The sequence below is a fragment of the Bos javanicus genome, chromosome 22 (genome assembly GCF_032452875.1).
Source record: "Bos javanicus breed banteng chromosome 22, ARS-OSU_banteng_1.0, whole genome shotgun sequence".
Classification (NCBI taxonomy): Eukaryota; Metazoa; Chordata; class Mammalia; order Artiodactyla; family Bovidae; genus Bos; species Bos javanicus.
In genome coordinates this window covers 19087065-19104551 of record NC_083889.1, presented here as the reverse complement: position 1 = coordinate 19104551, position 17487 = coordinate 19087065, and the positions used below count along the sequence as shown (strand labels likewise).

Here is a 17487-nt window from a genome sequence, read left to right as displayed (position 1 = left end):
CTAAGATAAATGCTCAATTGTTATGGGTTTTGATAATTTGAATGTTAGACAAGAGTGTATTCTGTTCCTGAGATACTTTTTTTTCTGATTATAAAAGTAATATTACCTGGCTATTTTACTCCATTGGAAACTAATGGAAATATTTTTGTTGTTGCATTTTAATAAAAGGAATTCTACCTTTACACTGCCCCTGATTATCTAAAAAAAATGAAAGGTTAGAGAGAATAATCACAAACCATGATTGTAAGTAACCCCCTATAACACTTAATATCTTAACACTCGGAGATAACCACTAATAAAATTCCTGTTTAATATTTGCAGTTATTTTATTCTAAAAATTTTCCCTAGTAGATTCAGATTCACACAGAGTTTGATATTCTATTTTTTGCAGTTCACATCTCACTTTCAATGCTATAATATGTTTAAACAGTTTAATCTTATTTCTCTTAATAAATTAACCCACATTTTTATGTAAGCATATTAAGGTGAATTTTTTTTTTCTTTTTGTATGGGTTTGTCTTTCTTACTTTGTTTCAGTTGGATTCTCCGCATCCTTTTCATACTTCATCAGCAGGTTCTCAATGAATTGTCATTAACAATGAATTACCTATTATCCATATTTTTCTGTGCTCTCATACAACCCTATACTTTTTTTTTCATGGAATGTTAATATGCATCTATTCATTTATGCAGGCCAGTTTTCATTATTGTAAGAAATGACTAATCATTTGCAGTATTTTTAATTTGACTTTTTTTATTCTTAACAGTACCCTGCAGAAATCCAGCTCTGTGTGTTTTTCATTGGCCTCTGATGCATCCTTTAGATTCACTACCATTTCTTTAACCACTTCCCTGCTGTTCTGCATTTAGGTGGTCTCCAGTAATGCACATATGATTTTGACAGCATCAGTGATCATACCCTTTGGTTAGATTAATAGAGATGGTATCTCTAACTCAAGAGTACAAATGATTGATTGTGTGAAAATAATAAATGCACATAATTTAAGAGGAACAAAAATGTAATTAAAATACTTTTTATGCAAAGCCCTAGTATCCTTTCCCATCCCTCTTGAAACTAATTCTTTAGGTCTTCTCGAAATGTGCCTGTATTGCTATTTTGGAATCATTAATTTAAAATATTGTCTATGAATTCCTCTTATGTTATTTAGAACTTGTCTCATACCTCCTTTATCTTCCTAGCATTATACTATCAGATTTCCATTTAGTAAAAATCAGAGTTGAAATTATGAGCATGTAAATATTATGTACTACAGCAGTATTTTTTCCATGATGTGATTTTACAGGTAGCTTTTTTTGTTCATCAAGTTAATATGACAGATTTTTAACTTGCACGGTTATCTTTAGTATTTTATTATTAATGTCCTAGGTCTATCACTTTTCTCATATGTTTATACACATATATATATATATATATTTAAAAAATAATCTCTGAGTTCCATTGTTTTTCTGTACATTTCTCTCCAACTCCATCTTTCTGTTTTAAACTAGGCTGGTCTTTATTATTTTAACTTTTTTGTTTTCTTTCTCTTTCCATTTCTTTTATTTTTATTCATCATTTAGTTTCTTTTTTTGGGGGGGGTGGCTAGAATGTACCCTCCAGTAATTTTCTTGTAAAGGATGAATTAAAGAAAAACATTTTTTGTGTTTATGACTAAAAATATTCTTCACCTGCCTCCATACTTAATTACTAGTTGGATATGTAAGGTGTGGTCACATATTTATTTTTAAATACATCATCCCAGGCAAATAAATGATTTATAGCAACTATCTATGGGGACTAATAAGTTACAGAACTCATAACTTGCAAGGAATTTGAGATTCTGAGTTTGGATAGAAAAATCTTTAATATCCCCTGAATATCTATCTATCCATCCATCCATCTATCCCTCCCTCTCTCCATCCATACCCATCTATCTAGATGCCAGTTCTATTTGTATAGAGATTCTCTATTTGCATAGAGATTCTATATGTGTTAAATATTAGAATTCTAGATTACAAATTTTTTTTCCTCATAATTTGGAAGGCATTACTCCATCATCCTTTTTTTTATTTTTTCCTCTCTCTGGAGAGGTTGGTAATATTCTGCTTCTTATTACTTTCCAAGAGTCCCAATTTTCCCTTGAAAGCTTTATTCTCACTTTATCCAGAATTTGTAATTCTGTGACATTTGGTTTTTCCCTATTAATTTGCTGGATGTGTGTGTGTGTGGTTTAGTCATTCAGTCGTGTCCGACTCTTTGCAACCCATGGACTGTAGCCCACCAGGCACCTCTGTCCATGGGATCCTCCAGGCAAGAATACTGGAGTGAGTCCCTTTAATTTGGAAAGTCATACTTTCAGTTCCTTGGATTTTTTTTCATTAAGAATTATTTTAAAAATTACTTTAATTTCTCGTTATATTTGTTCTTGAAATATTGTTAGTTGGATGTAAGTCCTTCTGTGTTTCTTTCTTTAAGATACTCATCTTTTCTTGTATATGCTATACCTTTTTGCTATTGTTTTGCTTTCTGAAAATATTTCTTCACTTTATACTTTATCTCTTCTAACATAATTTTAATTTCATACTTTTAATAACTAAGATCTCTTTTTTATTGTTGTTTGTTTCTTATTCTTGATAATCTTTCTTGTTCCTGATAATAGAGATCCTGATTCTTATTTAGCTACATTTTTTTTTTTTGGTATAATTTCTTCTCCATACCTCATACCAGTTTCCTTTTTCTTATTTATTTGGTTTCTGTTTTATATTGTGGATTTTCCACAATGATGGGTCATTTTGGGCAGTTCCCATTTGAGTAAGACACAAGAAAATTCTACATACGTGGGCAAAACTTGTCAGCTGATAGGCCTCTCAGTGGACGGGTCAGGTATCTAGGTGTCCATTCTCTTAGAAAAAGTCTCTATGTCAGTATCTAGAATCTTTTTCATAGGGTAGTTCAGATTTTTCCAGAAAATTTGTTTTCTGCCTGGGGCAACACACTCCTGATTTCTAGAATTCTATAAGCAGAGGTGACATTTTTCTTCATGAATAATCAATTTCCCTTTTTTTTTTTAATTCCTCCTTTTTTTTTCTTGCCCTTGCTATTTGTATACTATTTTAATTTATAAATATGGATTGTACATTTTTCAAGCTTAATGTGAAGCTCTGCTTATTTTAATAAGTAATTTAAGATGCTTCCTATAGACTGATACATTGCTTTCCAGAAATGATATGTACCACCAGCAGTGAATGAGAGTGCTCATGTCTCCAGCCTCATGTCAAAAAACTCACGACACAAAATAAAACCAAACAAACATTTTGGCCAAAATAAGGAGTGAATTTGATAGATTGTTCTCATTCACATTTTCCTCCTTTTTAATATATGTGAATAAGCAGCTTATTACTTACTTATATTTCCCCTTTTATCTTTTGACTTTGAATACTCTGCCTATTTTCCTCAAGCTGCCTTGAATTTTTTTATTGACTTACAATATCTCTCTATATACTAAGAATGAAAATCCTTTGGCTTACTACCAGCTTATTTGCTTTTTGAGAAATAGTAGCTTGTTTTCCTTCTGCTTGATTCCGAATATGTCTATGTACAGTAGCTGCTCTTTATCATTAACATATCTTTTTAATGTTCCTCTCCACAGGCAGATCCTTGCAGCAGCCAAAAGAGCTGACCAAGTAGGCCACTTTCTCTGGGTGGGATCAGACAGCTGGGGATCCAAAATCAACCCGCTGCACCAGCATGAAGATATTGCAGAAGGAGCCATCACCATTCAGCCCAAACGAGCAACTGTGGAAGGTATGAGTTTTGTCAGTAGTAGGATTTGCTGAGAGAGCGGCTGGTGCTGTGTAGAGTGGCTGGGGCACGAGTCTCCTTGAGGGTTGGGTGTTTTTACATAATTTATGCAGGATCTGTTCAAACTTCCAGCTGTGAAATACAAATGAAGCCCTATATCTGGTCTGTTATTTTAGTTGATAGTCTTCTCTTGAAAAGATCATGTTATTCTCATAATAATATCACCATTAGCATATATCTTTGTTTTATTATGCTGCAAGAGCTTTCTGTGGGATCATTATCTTTAATAAGAGGTGAAATAATAACACAGTCCAAGTATGTGTAAGTGAGGTGCATTTTTTTCTGAGAGAATATTTTCCCTTTGTAATTTGTCATTGCTTCCATAGCAGGACACCTTTTTTTTTTAATGCATTTACTTATTTGATTGTGCCAGATCTTAGTTGCCGCATGCAGCATCTTTGACTTGTGGCATGTAGGATCTTAAGCTGTGGCACGTGAACTCTCAGCTGTGGCATATGGGATCTAGTTCCCTGACCAGAGATCAAGGCTGGGCCCCCTGCAAAGGAAGCTTGGAGCCTTAGGCTCTGGATTCTTTCCCCCATTACCTCTCGGGGTCTCCTCCAGTCCCCAGGATCATATGGCATACCACCTGTCCCAGGCATCAGCATCCTTTTTCCTTCCTGGGTCTCTTTTGTCCTTGCATTCTTTTTCTCTTAAGCTTCCTGCCCCTTTTCTTTCCCTTTGCCTTCCTTGTAGCTACAAAGATTCTTTAAGAGGTAGAAGGAGGAGAGAGCATTTATTGGCATCTTTCTGATGTAACAAAAGTTGCTGATTACAATTTATGTTCTCCTTTAATTTGAAGATAAGTTACTTCTGAAAGAAGATACTGTAAAGAAAAGGAACTCCTCTGCTGGTTTTGGGTCTTTGTCTTCCTTTTCTGATGGGCCAGGTCTCCGAAGATTTCATAAAGCATGCTTTGCATGTTAAAAGAACTCTATCCACTCACTCAAAAAAGATCAAATATTTGTCTTTCTTTCTATTCTGTCTCTACTCCAATCTAATTAATTATTCTCCCTAGAAGGCTGCATGGTCTATGTGGGCTTTTTAAACAAGCCAGGTTATGGTTTTGTCACTGTTCCCTTTCTGTGTTATCTCGGGGAGATAAAAATCCTATAAGTCACCCATGTGGTCATGGAGAGCCTTTGAATTAATTGCAGTACAAGTCCAAAGAAGATTGCCCATCTTCCAAACCAGACCAGTACATCTGCAGATGAGCTGCAAAAACAAAAGACAGTTTAACTATTTCCATTCCTTTTCACTCAAAAATTTAAGTATTTACTGTGTGCTTTGCTTTGTGCTAAGTTGGAAAAATAAGGACAAAAATCCCACCCTCAAAGCAAACACAGCTGAGTAAATGTATCAGAATGTAGTTGTTGACCGTGTAATAGAAATACTGTAAACACAGTTTAGAATGGTTTAGGTGAGGTAATGTGCCAGCTTGTCTAGGGTGGTGATGCTGTGGTTGTGGAAGACACCTGAGAGATGGAACAAAATGATGTGCTAATGCTCATCGGACCATGAGAAGCTCCTCTACTCTCAACCCACGTGGTGGGAACAGGAGCAATGGAGCAGGGCGTACTGGGCAACATTAAATCATTCATTCGGCAACCCACACCTTCTTTGTAGCCATCCTAAACTTCTTCCAGCTCTTCAAAAATGTTCTCACTGATGTTCATTGGGAAAGCTCTTCCCTCTCCTACAGTTGTGGTCACTGCACTGTTTGCCTGATTAACTCCTTTCTAACATATGTGTCCCTGATTAGATATCATTTTTCCTTGGAAGCCATCTACAACCATTGCACTCCAGCCAGGTCTGGTTAGGGGCTCCATGTGTTGCTCTTATGGCACCTTCCCATAGCTCCTACCATTGTAACATCTCTTTGTCTCTTTCTGGAGACTTATCCTTTACATGCCATCAAACCACAAATGCCTTGATCTTGGCCTGGACTGGAAGGTGATCAATTGGTTTTCAAGTGGTTGGATGCCTGGCTGGATGGAGGAAATACATGCCACATAAGTACCTGGCACAAATGGCTGAGAAGTGGGCCAGGGTTGGATCATAAAAGGTCTTGTAAACTACTCTGAGGAATTTGTATCTTACTCTGAAGTCTAGGCAGTGTCTGAGGATGAAAATGGGATGTTGTAAAAGGGAATGAGGAAGCTCACTCAGATGACTCTGTAGAGGGATGAAGTGTCGAATTTGGGTGAGGACCAAAGCAAAGCACATTACAGGGTCTGTGCTGAGGCCCTCTCTTCCCAAGCTGTAGACACGTCATAGGCATATTAGTAACTCCATGGTTGCAAGACCCAGGTTCAACATGTCTCAGGAAATGACTAAGTAGCTTAATACAAATTATTGAAACAAAATGCATTTTCATATGTTTCTAGGGATACTCAAAGTTGTTAAAGTAGACACAAGATAGCATCCTGAATCTGCTAAGCAAGAAATATGGCCTCAAAAGCAAGATGGTGAGGAAATGCTCTTATCAATGAAAGTACTTTTGAAATGTGGCAAAACAGCATCTCTTCATGCAAAACTCTGCATGGCTACCCAGAAAGAACACGAGGCTTTTCATTTTGTTCTTTAGGACTTGTGTGGCTTCTGTCTACCCATGTGGTCTTGTGCATTGATACAGAGTGGAGATTTGTTCATTAATATAGAGGATGGGATCACAGGATTGTGGCTGTTTATTTGGTGTCACTCTCCTAAGGAAATGAAAAAAGAAATGCCTTCAGTTGCATTAAGGTTTCTAAACACAGCTGTGAAATATATGAAATGAAACTACAGAGCATATTCCATATGGGAAAGTATGTTTTCCTCTCCTACTTTTTTATCTTTTTTCATTTTGGGGATGTTCCGTAGTGGACTCTACTGGAATGGAGCATTATCCAAATACTCAGAACACTATTGCATCCCTTTTAATCTTTGACTGTGTTGTATAATGTTGTACCTTCAAATGGAAATAAGAAAAAGCCAGTCAATAATCAACATGAATTTTTTCCCTTTAGATCCATATTTGGAACACATTTAGCAAACATCTGTACTTTTGGCTCATCATCTCTATATTTGCATGAACAATTAACAGTACATTGCCTTAAGCCAAAAGGCTAGTAAGGGCATGGGTCCTGTGAAAATCATGTTCATCAACTTTTGTCTTCTATTTGTATTTATTCTCCATTTATAGAAAACAGGGCCTCAGTGCTTGCCAGCCCAGGGGGTCATTTCCCCTATTTTGAATGAGACAATGATAGCAACTGTGCCCAGGAAAGGTCAGCTCTGGCCCCTTTGGCTGCTCTCTACATGGGATATAAAAGAATGTCTCTAGATTTGGCAGCGCTTCTCCAGCTCCTGAGCCAAAACAGCTCCATGATTTTTAATCTTTCTGTATTGTCTGATGAGCCAAGGGATCCCTAGCATTTTTCTATTTTCTGTTGCCCCATTAGCAGGGTCCCCCAGTCATCCTCTCCAGCCCTCAACAAGTCCTCAAAGCAAAATGGCCAAATCGCCATGGACTCTGCCATCTAGGGTGCTCAGCTTCTTCTAGAGTAGGCTGTCCTAAACATCCTCTAATTATAGCCAGCAAGGATCATTGGCCAGGCTCTTTTCGTCTCTGACATAATCATTAGCATCAGGGAGAGAACATAATAAAGGATGAATTTTCAAAGACAACTCTGACAGCTCTGACTATTGGTGATGATTTTCCAGTGGGTCTATAACACAGCTTGGTTCTTGAATTAAATCAGTGATGTGTGTAAGAAGAGACAAAAAGTGCTGTGGATCTGGCATGAAAAAGTTGGTTATTTAATGCATTTATTTTTTTTTTTACTCAACATAGAAAGACATTCTATATTTTTCTCAAAACCAGAGATCAAAGCTATGAAGAGCTGAATGAAAATATTTCTGGCTCCAATATATATATGCCCTACTTTAGTCTTTCTGATTACCTGAAATGTTCCACACACATCACAGAGTTTTGTTAGGGGAATGACAGAAAATGCGAAGCAATAAAATATCACCTTAAATCACAATAGTATTTCTAAGCAATGCTATACTTAATAATAGACCTATAACCTTGTTTGATGAAAGAGAAGTGAGAATATTGCATGTTCAGTGTTATGACAATGTTTTTCATTAAATCTGTCATAAATGTTTATAAGCTTCTAGCACGGTATCAGCCCTTGATCTAAAAACTGAGATATATAGCAGATGACAATCAGATCACACCCCTGCACTCCTGAAATTGCCCTCTTAATGTGGAGGTGACAGGTGATAAAGAAAAATGTAAATAAGAAAATATCATACTAGAATAATTACTATCAAGTGCATTTCCTTAAGAACCAACTTGTAAATCAGAGAGATACAGATGGCAAAGAAAGAAGAGAGACAAAGCACCAGTATACCATGCAGGCTGAAAAAACATCAATTTGGAGGATGTGTAGGGAGGTCAGCAGCTCAAGCCTCTCTGACCTGTTCTCAATTCCTGGCATACATTCATATCAGATCCTTTCATTGCCAATATGCCAGGGCTTTCCATTGCACCGTTTCTTGTTGATCTGGAAAATATAGGTTATTTGTGTATGTGTGTGTTTGTGTGTGAGAGATCAAATCATTAATTTTTTTTTGAAAGAATTTCTCCTTTTTTTCAGAATTAGCCTACCCTGCAAAACCAAGCAATACTCCTGCAGTTCAAAAGGTATCACATACCCCCTTTATGGCAAAACAGATTATACTCTCGGGCTTCACACCCAACTGGAATCTGATCCTTCAGGGCAGTGTCTGAGACCCATGGGTTCCATGGGATTATCCATCCTTTTTTTTTTTTTTTTCCCCTGAAACTTTGGCAATTACTAATAGACCTAGCATATATATGACTTGACGGATATGGTTGAATATTAGGATGTCCTTCTTATAACCCCTGGTAGCTCAGACAGTAAAAAATCTGCCTGCAGTGCAGGAGACACAGGTTTGATCTCAGGGTCAGGAAGATCCTCTGGAGAAGGAAATGGCAACCCACGCCAGTATTCCTTCTTGGAGAATCCCATGGACAGAGGAGCCTGGCGGGCTACAGTCCGTGAGGTCACAAAGAGTCAACCATGACTGAGTGACTAACACTTTCACTTTCTTGTTGCCATCTTGTTTCACCCTTTATCTTGTCTGAATTGCATTCTTTCCAAGTGTCATTTACTTCACAGAGATGCCCCTCTCTCCCTTTGCCTCTCTTATGTATCCCTCTTCTAAGAAAAACTATACATTCTTCAAGTCTCACCATCAGTCTCATCTCCATTTCTCCGTTGATGTGTTTGGTCCTTCCCTCATCACCTCAGCCTCGCTCTGTACTCATCACATTCAGAAACTTTCACTTTACAAATATCCTTCCCTCTTTATTTTACCTACCTACTCCAGAGTTGTATTCACTGTCTTCACATCAAAGTTAATGTTTCTTTGTATCAGAGAACTATAGGTAATGGGCTGTTTAATGTGAAAGAGACCATTTATTGTCAATCAGTTAACAAAGGTTGACTGCCTCCTATCTGTCAAGCACTGATTAGGTACTGGTAACCAGGAAACAAAAATTCCTCTCCTCGTGGAGATTAAAGCACAGCAAAAGGAGAGTAATAATAATAATTTATTATTATTATTAATAGGCATAAGAAATAAGTAAATAGTAGTGTTAACTGTTGGTAAACAGTATAAATTCTATCTCTTTATGAATATTCTCATTTCATATATTCATCATTTTCCTAGTGTTTAGTTCCTTGCTCATTATTTTCTTTAAATATTTGAGTATATTTAAGATGTTGATTTAAGGTCTTTATCTGGTAAGTCCAACATCTTACTAATTAGGGCATACATTAGGTCATACCAATGGATAGTTTGTATCATTTTTTTCCCTTGAAGTGGACTGGACTTACCTATTTTATTGTACACCTTTTGATTTTTTTGTTGACAACTGAGCATTTGAATATTGTACTGTGGGAACTCTGGAACTAAGATTCCCCATTTGCCAGGGTTTGATGTGCCTGTTTGTGGAAGGCTGAAGTTGTTGGCCTGTTCAGAGATTTCTCCAAACTTAAAAAGACACTATTCCTTATCATTTGTGTAGTCACTGAAGTGCCTGCTCTGTTAGCTTGTATTCAGTTAGCATTTTGACAAAAATTTCCTTAAATGCCAGGAGCTAAATCAAAACAAGATAAACAAAAACAACAAAACATGCCCTTCACAGCCCTGATTAGTTAGTTAGGGCTTCCATAACAAAGTACAGACTGGGTGACTTAGACAACAGAAGTGTGTTTTTTTTTCGCAGGTTGAAAGGCTAGAAGTCCAAGATGAAAGTGTTAACAGGGTTATTCCTTCTCAGGGCATGAAAGTATACCTGTTCTTTGCCTTCTGCCCATCTTCTGACAATTTGCTGGCAAGCTTGGCATCCCTTGGGTTGCCTTCATCATCACATGATGTTCTTTCTCTGTGTCCTGATTTTCCTTCTTATAAGGATGCTGTTCATTTGGATTAGATCCACTCTGAAGACTTCATCCTGACTTTACTAATTACATTCATCATGGCCCCATTTCTGAACAAGGTCACATTTGAGGTACTGGGGTTTTGGACTTCAACATACGAATTTTGAGATAGACTTAACTTAATACATAACACTCAGTCTTGGTGGTTTGGCTCTGTTCTGAAACATGCCTTTAACACTTAGCTCGGTTATTTGCAATTTTGCCTTAACCTTCTCTACCTGCTTGTGCTGATCGTCGGGATTAATCAAAGATCAAAGTCTTCTCATGAGTTTTTTCAGCCTCCATCCTGCCCTGGGTATGTATGTGGCTTTCTAAAACCCACCCCTCTCTAGTGTACACAGGCATTTGCTAATGCCCTAATTTCCCAAGGAAATACTCTTTCAGATTTTCCTCCCAGGGTTTCAGGTATCACTTGTATGTTTCCATAATAATCATTTGCTCCAGGTGACTGTAGGTTGTTCATTCACTTTATAATGTGTATAAACAATGTCTGCCTTTTTCTCTCTCTGAATGAGTCCCAGGTTAGGTAAAACAGAGAGAAGTGTGTTGTACCCATCCTTCAGGTAGTCTCCAGAAATATTACAATAGAGAAAAACAATACTTTGCTAATAAAGTCTGCTATGCACTCTCTGGTATGTACTAGGGTCCCCCCCAAGAATGTGGGCTGTGGTCTTCAGGTCTTTAAGACTGCCACTGAGAGAGGGTAGGGGTTGGAAAAAGAAAAAAAAAATCCACAAAGCTTTTCTATCATTTTCAAGCTTGTCTTTTTCTTAATTTAGCATTCAGCATTGTTTGCTGCAAAACTTTGGTCATCTTCCAGAGTTATAGCAAAGTTGCTTTTGACAGTTTCTGTTGTTTTCAGTTTTTGAATTGAGGGACAGGAGTTTGGAGCTGCCCACTCTGCCCCTTTGCTCACATCACACCTTGCAAGTGCTACAAAGAAAGAAAAAATAGAGAAGGCTAAGGGGCTCATCAGCGGTGGTGGGAGCACTGCGGTGTTAAGTAGACTGGTCAGGATGAGCCTTATTAACAAGATGACGTTTGGTCAATGACTTAAGGAAGTGAAGGGACCATCCAAGTTAATACCTGGGTGAAGATTATACAGAGTATAGAAAGCAGCGCCGGTGTGCTAGGGCTGGAGAATCTCTGGTATGTGTAAGGAACAAAGATGCTTATGAGGCTGGAACAGAGAAAGAAATCTGAAGTGTGGGGTTGATGTTTACATATTACTGTATATAAAATTGATTATCAGCAAGGACCTACTATATAACATGGGGAACTCTATTCCATATTCTGTAATAATGTATATGGGGAAAGAATCTGAAAAAGAATGGGTATATGTGTGTATATAACTGAATCACTTTGTTGTACACCTGAAACAAATGCAGTGTTCTAAATAAGCTATACTCCAATATCTAACTCCAATATCTAATCTGAATTACAACAAAAGATAATGCGAGAGTTGGGTCACATAGGACCTTGAAGGCCATTAAAAAATGTTATCACTTTATAGAATTAAAGGAGAAGATCTTTTCAGCGCTAAAGCACAGGTATAGCTTGTATTGTCCAATATGTTAAAAAGAATAATACTGGCTCTTCAGTTCAGTTGCTCAGTCGTGTCCAACTCTTTGCAACCCCATGAATCGCAGCACACCAGGCCTCCCCGTCCATCACCAACTCCCGGAGTTCTCTCAAACTCATGTTCATCAAGTCGGTGATGCCATCCAGCCATCTCATCCTCTGTCATCCCCTTCTCTTCCTGCCCCCAATCCCTCCCAGCATCAGAGTCTTTTCCAATGAGTCAACTCTTCACATGAGGTGGCCAAAGTACTGGAGTTTCAACTTTAGCATCATTCCTTCCAAAGAACACCCAGGACTGATCTCCTTTAGGATGGACTGGTTGGATCTCCTTGCAGTCCAAGGGACTCTCAAGAGTCTTCTCCAACACCACAGTTCAAAAGCATCAGTTCTTTGGTACTTAGCTTTTTTCACAGTCCAACTCTCACATCCATACATGACCACTGGAAAAACCATAGCCTTGACTAGACGGACCTTTCTTGGCAAAGTAATGTCTCTGCTTTGGAATATGCCATCTAGGTTGGTCATAACTTTCCTTCCAAGGAGTGTCTTTTAATTTCATGGCTGCAATCACCATCTGCAGTGATTTTAGAGCCCAAAAAAATAAAGTCTGACACTGTTTCCACTGTTTCCCCATCTATTTCCCATGAAGTGATGAGACTAGATGTCATGATCTTTGTTTTCTGAATGTTGAGCTTTAAGCCAACTTTTTCACTCTCCTCTTTCACTTTCATCAAGAGGCTTTTTAGTTCCTCTTCACGTTCTGCCATAAGGGTGGTGTCATCTGCATATCTGAGGTTATTGATATTTCTCCCGGCAATCTTGATTCCAGCTTGTGCTTCTTCCAGCCCAGCGTTTCTCATGATGTACTCTGCATAGAAGTTAAATAAGCAGGGTGACAATATACAGCCCTGACGTACTGCTTTCCTGATTTGGAACCAGTCTGTTGTTCCATGTCCAGCTCTAACTGTTGCTTCCTGACCTGCATATAGGTTTCTCAAGAGGCAGGTCAGGTGGTGTGGTATTCCCATCTCTTGAAGAATTTTCCACAGTTTATTGTGATCCACAGAGTCAAAGGCTTTGGCATAGTCAATAAAGCAGAAATAGATGTTTTTCTGGAACTCTCTTGCTTTTTCCATGATCCAGCAGATGTTGGCAATTTGATCTCTGGTTCCTCTGCCTTTTCTAAAACCAGCTTGAATATCTGGAAGTTCACGGTTCACATATTGCTGAAACCTGACTTGGAGAATTTTGAGCTCTACTTTACTAGCATGTGCTGCTACTGCTGCTAAGTCCCTTCAGTTCTGTCCAACTCTGTGCGACCCCAAAGATGGCAGCCCACCAGGCTCCCCTGTCCCTGGGATTCTCCAGGCAAGAACACTGGAGTGGGTTGCCATTTCCTTCTCCAAAGCATGACAGTGAAAAGTGAAAGTGAAGTCTCTCAGTCGTGTCCGACCCCTAGCGACCCCATGGACTACAGCCTACCAGGCTCCTCTGTCCATGGGATTTTTCAGGCAAGAATACTGGAGTGGGGTGCCATTGCCTTCTCCGACTAGCATGTGAGATGAGTGCAATTGTGTGGTAGTTTGAGCATTCTTTGGCATTGCCTTTGTTGGGATTGGAATGAAAACTGACCTTTTCCAGTCCTGTGGCCACTGCTGAGTTTTCCAAATTTACTGGCATATTGAGTGCAGCACTTTCACAGCATCATCTTTCAGGATTTGAAATATCTCAACTGGAATTCCATCACCTCCACTAGCTTTGTTCATAGTGATGCTTTCTAAGGCCTACTTGATTTCACATTCCAGGATGTCTGGCTCTGGGTGAGTGATCACACCATTGTGATTATCAGTACTGGCTCTTAGGTTGACTTTAAAATATAGGAGAATGAAGGATGAAGTCTAGGAGAATTGTTCTGATGCTATTAAAATAAACTAAGTGAGAGATGATAATGGAGTGAAACAGGGAGGTAGCAATGAAGATTCTGAGACGTGTATGGGCTTAAAATACAATTTGAAAATAAAGTCAACAGAATTTTGGACATAAAAAAATATATGAGTCAAGAATGATTGCATGTTCTTTACATGAGCAACTGCAAGAATGGAATTGTCATTAGGTGATGGAAAAACTGACAGCAGAGCCATTTTTAGGTCAACAAACAAAATTTGGATGTGTTGAACTGAAAATATTTACTAGATAACCAAGTGGAGAAATGAAGTAGACTATTGAGAATGTGAGTCTCAAATTTATAAGAGGCTTTTGGAAATAGAATTATTTTCTTGGAGTCATTGACGTAGAGATGGCACTGAAAGAAGTAATATACAGAATAATAGGGAACCAAAGAGTGGTTGCTCTGACATTTCAGCATTAAGAGGTTGGAAAGAGGAGAAAGTAGATTGACCAGTGAGATCAAATGAAAGTAACATGAGCCTGTTTCCTTGGAACCAGGCTAAGGAAACATTTCAGAATATAGGGATTTTCATCAGCATCACCAAAATACTACTGCGTAGTTTGGTAGAACTATGGAGAATTGATCATTTAACCTGGCAGTGTGGAGCTCATTGTGATTTTTTTTTTTTTTTTTGCAAACTGTTTCATCTGAGTGGTGTTAACAAAAACCTGGTTTAAGAGAGAATTGGAGGAGTGTATTCATAGTTAAGTATCATCCCCTTAAACTCCTACTACCATCTCCCAGTTTGCATACCATAGACCTCAAGGAAGGAAGACATGGTCACCCAGATCTTTTGAGTATCTTCAAAGGTAAATGACAGAAAAGCATAACTGTATGGGACAAGTAATAATCCTGTCCTCCAGAATATCAAGCTAGTTTTGGACGTGAAGTTATGTCATGACATATAGAGTGAAAGCCTTAGGGGAACTTCCTAAGGCATGTATTTTTTCTATTCTAGCAACATGATGCAGTGTCCTTCTAGGCATTTGTTTCATACTGTAGAACTTGATTATATTTTGCCTTATAGAAAATATGGGGTGTGTATGTGGTTTAATCATCGCCAACTGCATCGCTAGATACAGAGATAGTGAATTTACATATGAATCTGACCAACATCAATTGTTACATTTCACCACCATCAAGGTAGGGCACTACGTAGCCTGGGAAATTTTTTTCTGCCAGTCCAGTTTTCTCACGTTGAAAATGAGTGGATAGTATTAAAATGATTGGTGAGAAATGTTACAGCTCTAGTTTTCTCTTATAAGCTATTGAAAAAAAGTACGTGTGTGTGTGTGTGTGTGTGGTGTAGTTAAAGATAATGAAGGCAAGAGTGTTGCTGAGAGGAACAGGGAAAAGAAGAAAGAGAGGAAATCACAAGTAAAGAAAAGTACTAGGGACAGAAGTAAAATAGATGGAAACAAAATTAAAGTACCCATCTAGGCTTTCCTGGTGACTCAGATGGTAAAGAATCTGCCTGTAATGCAGGAGACCCAGGTTTGATCCCTGGGTCGGAATGTTCCCCTGGAGAAGGAAAAGGAAGCCCACTGTAGCATTCTTGCCTTGCCGAGAACACAGGAACCTGGTCAGCTACAGTCCATGGGATTGCAAAGACTGGGACACAACTAAGCAACTAACATCATTTGAGTTTTATTCAAGTACAAGACAGTTAGAAAACAATGAAATGAATAGAGGAAAAATTGAAGAAGAAGAAGTAAAAAGAAAAGTCATCAGGGAGAGGTAAACTGTAAAATCGGAAGCTGAGAGAAAGGAAAAGGGAAAGTATTAAGTCGCTCAGTCGTGTCCAGCTCTTTACAACCTGTGGGCTGTAGTCCACCAAGTTCCCCTGTCCATGGAATTCTCCAGGCAAGAATATTGGAGTGGGTTGCCATTTCCTTCTCCAGGGGATCTTCCCGACCCAGGGATTAAACCCAGGTCTCCTACATTGCAGAGAGATTCTTTACTGTCTAAGCCATCAGAGAAGCCCAGATATATATAAATTGAGTGGAGGGGAAGAAAATCACAAATACCTTAACAGTTTGAAAAGCCTATCTTTGAAATTGATGAAGCTAATACATAATTTTCTTCTCCTTTCAGAGCTATTTTTAACTGCTTTTTTTCCCCTTATCCCAAGGAAAATGAAACAATTTTTATTTTTTCAAATTATCCTTATATGTGTATATGATCTTTTATACTTTACTTTTATTATATTTATTTTTAATTGATTGATGATTGCATTACAATATTGGTTTGCTTTCTGTCATCCATGAACATGAATTAACCATAGGTGTACATCACCATTTGTGAGAACATGGACTTGACCCATTACCTCCTTCCATCACCGTGGACTGAGAATAAGATTTCCCTTCTTTGTGCCTGGGGGGTGGGGATGCGAGGAGGGGTTATCCCAGGAGCCCACAAACTCACCTGTGGTCTGTGAAGAACTGCACCTACAGTAGTTAAAAATGTCATTAGTTTGAGTAAGTGTTAATAGTAAGACAGAAGCCCTTGAAACTATTTAAAGGCAGAACTGTGAAAGCAAATCTGTAGTGAGAATTCAAAGGGCCATTAACTTAGCCATAAGGGTGGCTGGAAGAAAAATCATTTAAAGAAATTAGAAGACTAAAGAGGCTTCTTTCATGTTCTTTAACAAAAACTAGATATTTGATAATCTCTTCTTTCTTGGATAAGAGGAGGAACAGAGATCCTTTATTTTTTTCTCCAGTTCAGCATGTTCTTGATGTTAGGTATGTGCTATTATGTTAAATAAGATTTTAAAGTTAAAATTACCTCCTTCCAAATTTACATAGAGACTTTTTTCTTCTCTTAATCAATTGTAAAAGAAGACTTTTCACACTTGTCACTTGACTTAGAAAATTGCTTCCCTAACCTCTTAACACCCTGTGCCTTTTAAAATTGCTAAAATTATCTTTTTTTTTTTTCTGACGATTCACATTTTAGACAGTAATACCAGTTTGTCTTTTGGATTCGAGGAGCTTTGGGCACAAGACAACATGTTATTACTTAACATAAATTCAACACACTTCAGCTGAATACAGCCCAGAAATCTTAATAAGTGCTAGTGATGAGATAAGATGCCACCCCCATAGTGAAAGTACCCCTGGTGTATTTGGGAAATCAGAATTTTTTTTAAAAAAATCAGATTATCAGACTAATCTTGCAGAGAGATTGAGCAATCCTGAAATAAGTGAGCTTAGTTCCCTGCCCAGGAATTGAACCTGGGTAGCCTGAATGAAAACCAGAAATTCTAACCACTAATCTAGGGATTGGAGGCTAGAAGCAGAGTAGCCCTGGCTCTTGCTTCCATTTGAAAGCAAGAATGTTTCAAGGGAGGAAAAAAAAACAAACAAACAAGCAAACAAACAAACCAAAACAGGTACACAGTTTATTATTAGAGACAGAAGTCAGGGAGCACACAGAGAAACAGTTTTAAGATTGAAACAAGGCGGAATTACAGGCCCAGAGAGAAAGTGTGTGGACATCCTCTAATGACAAGGAGCACAGTAAAGAGGCTGATAAATCACTTACATGGGGCAGTTCTTCCAGGTCTTTGTTTACCT

General features: G+C 38.1%; 1 protein-coding gene across 3 annotated transcripts in view; it reads left to right on the top strand.

The window, feature by feature from the left end:
- Positions 1-17487, top strand: part of GRM7 (glutamate metabotropic receptor 7) — a 935064-nt gene that overhangs the window by 475752 nt on the left and 441825 nt on the right. For all 3 annotated transcript variants that reach the window (XR_009732459.1, XM_061396349.1, XM_061396348.1), the window contains exon 4: positions 3651-3805. Coding sequence is in view for 2 of the 3 variants with exons in the window: in XM_061396349.1 (XP_061252333.1) it covers positions 3651-3805 (155 nt within the window). In the remaining variant the exon portion in view is untranslated. The remainder of the gene's footprint in view (positions 1-3650; positions 3806-17487) is intronic.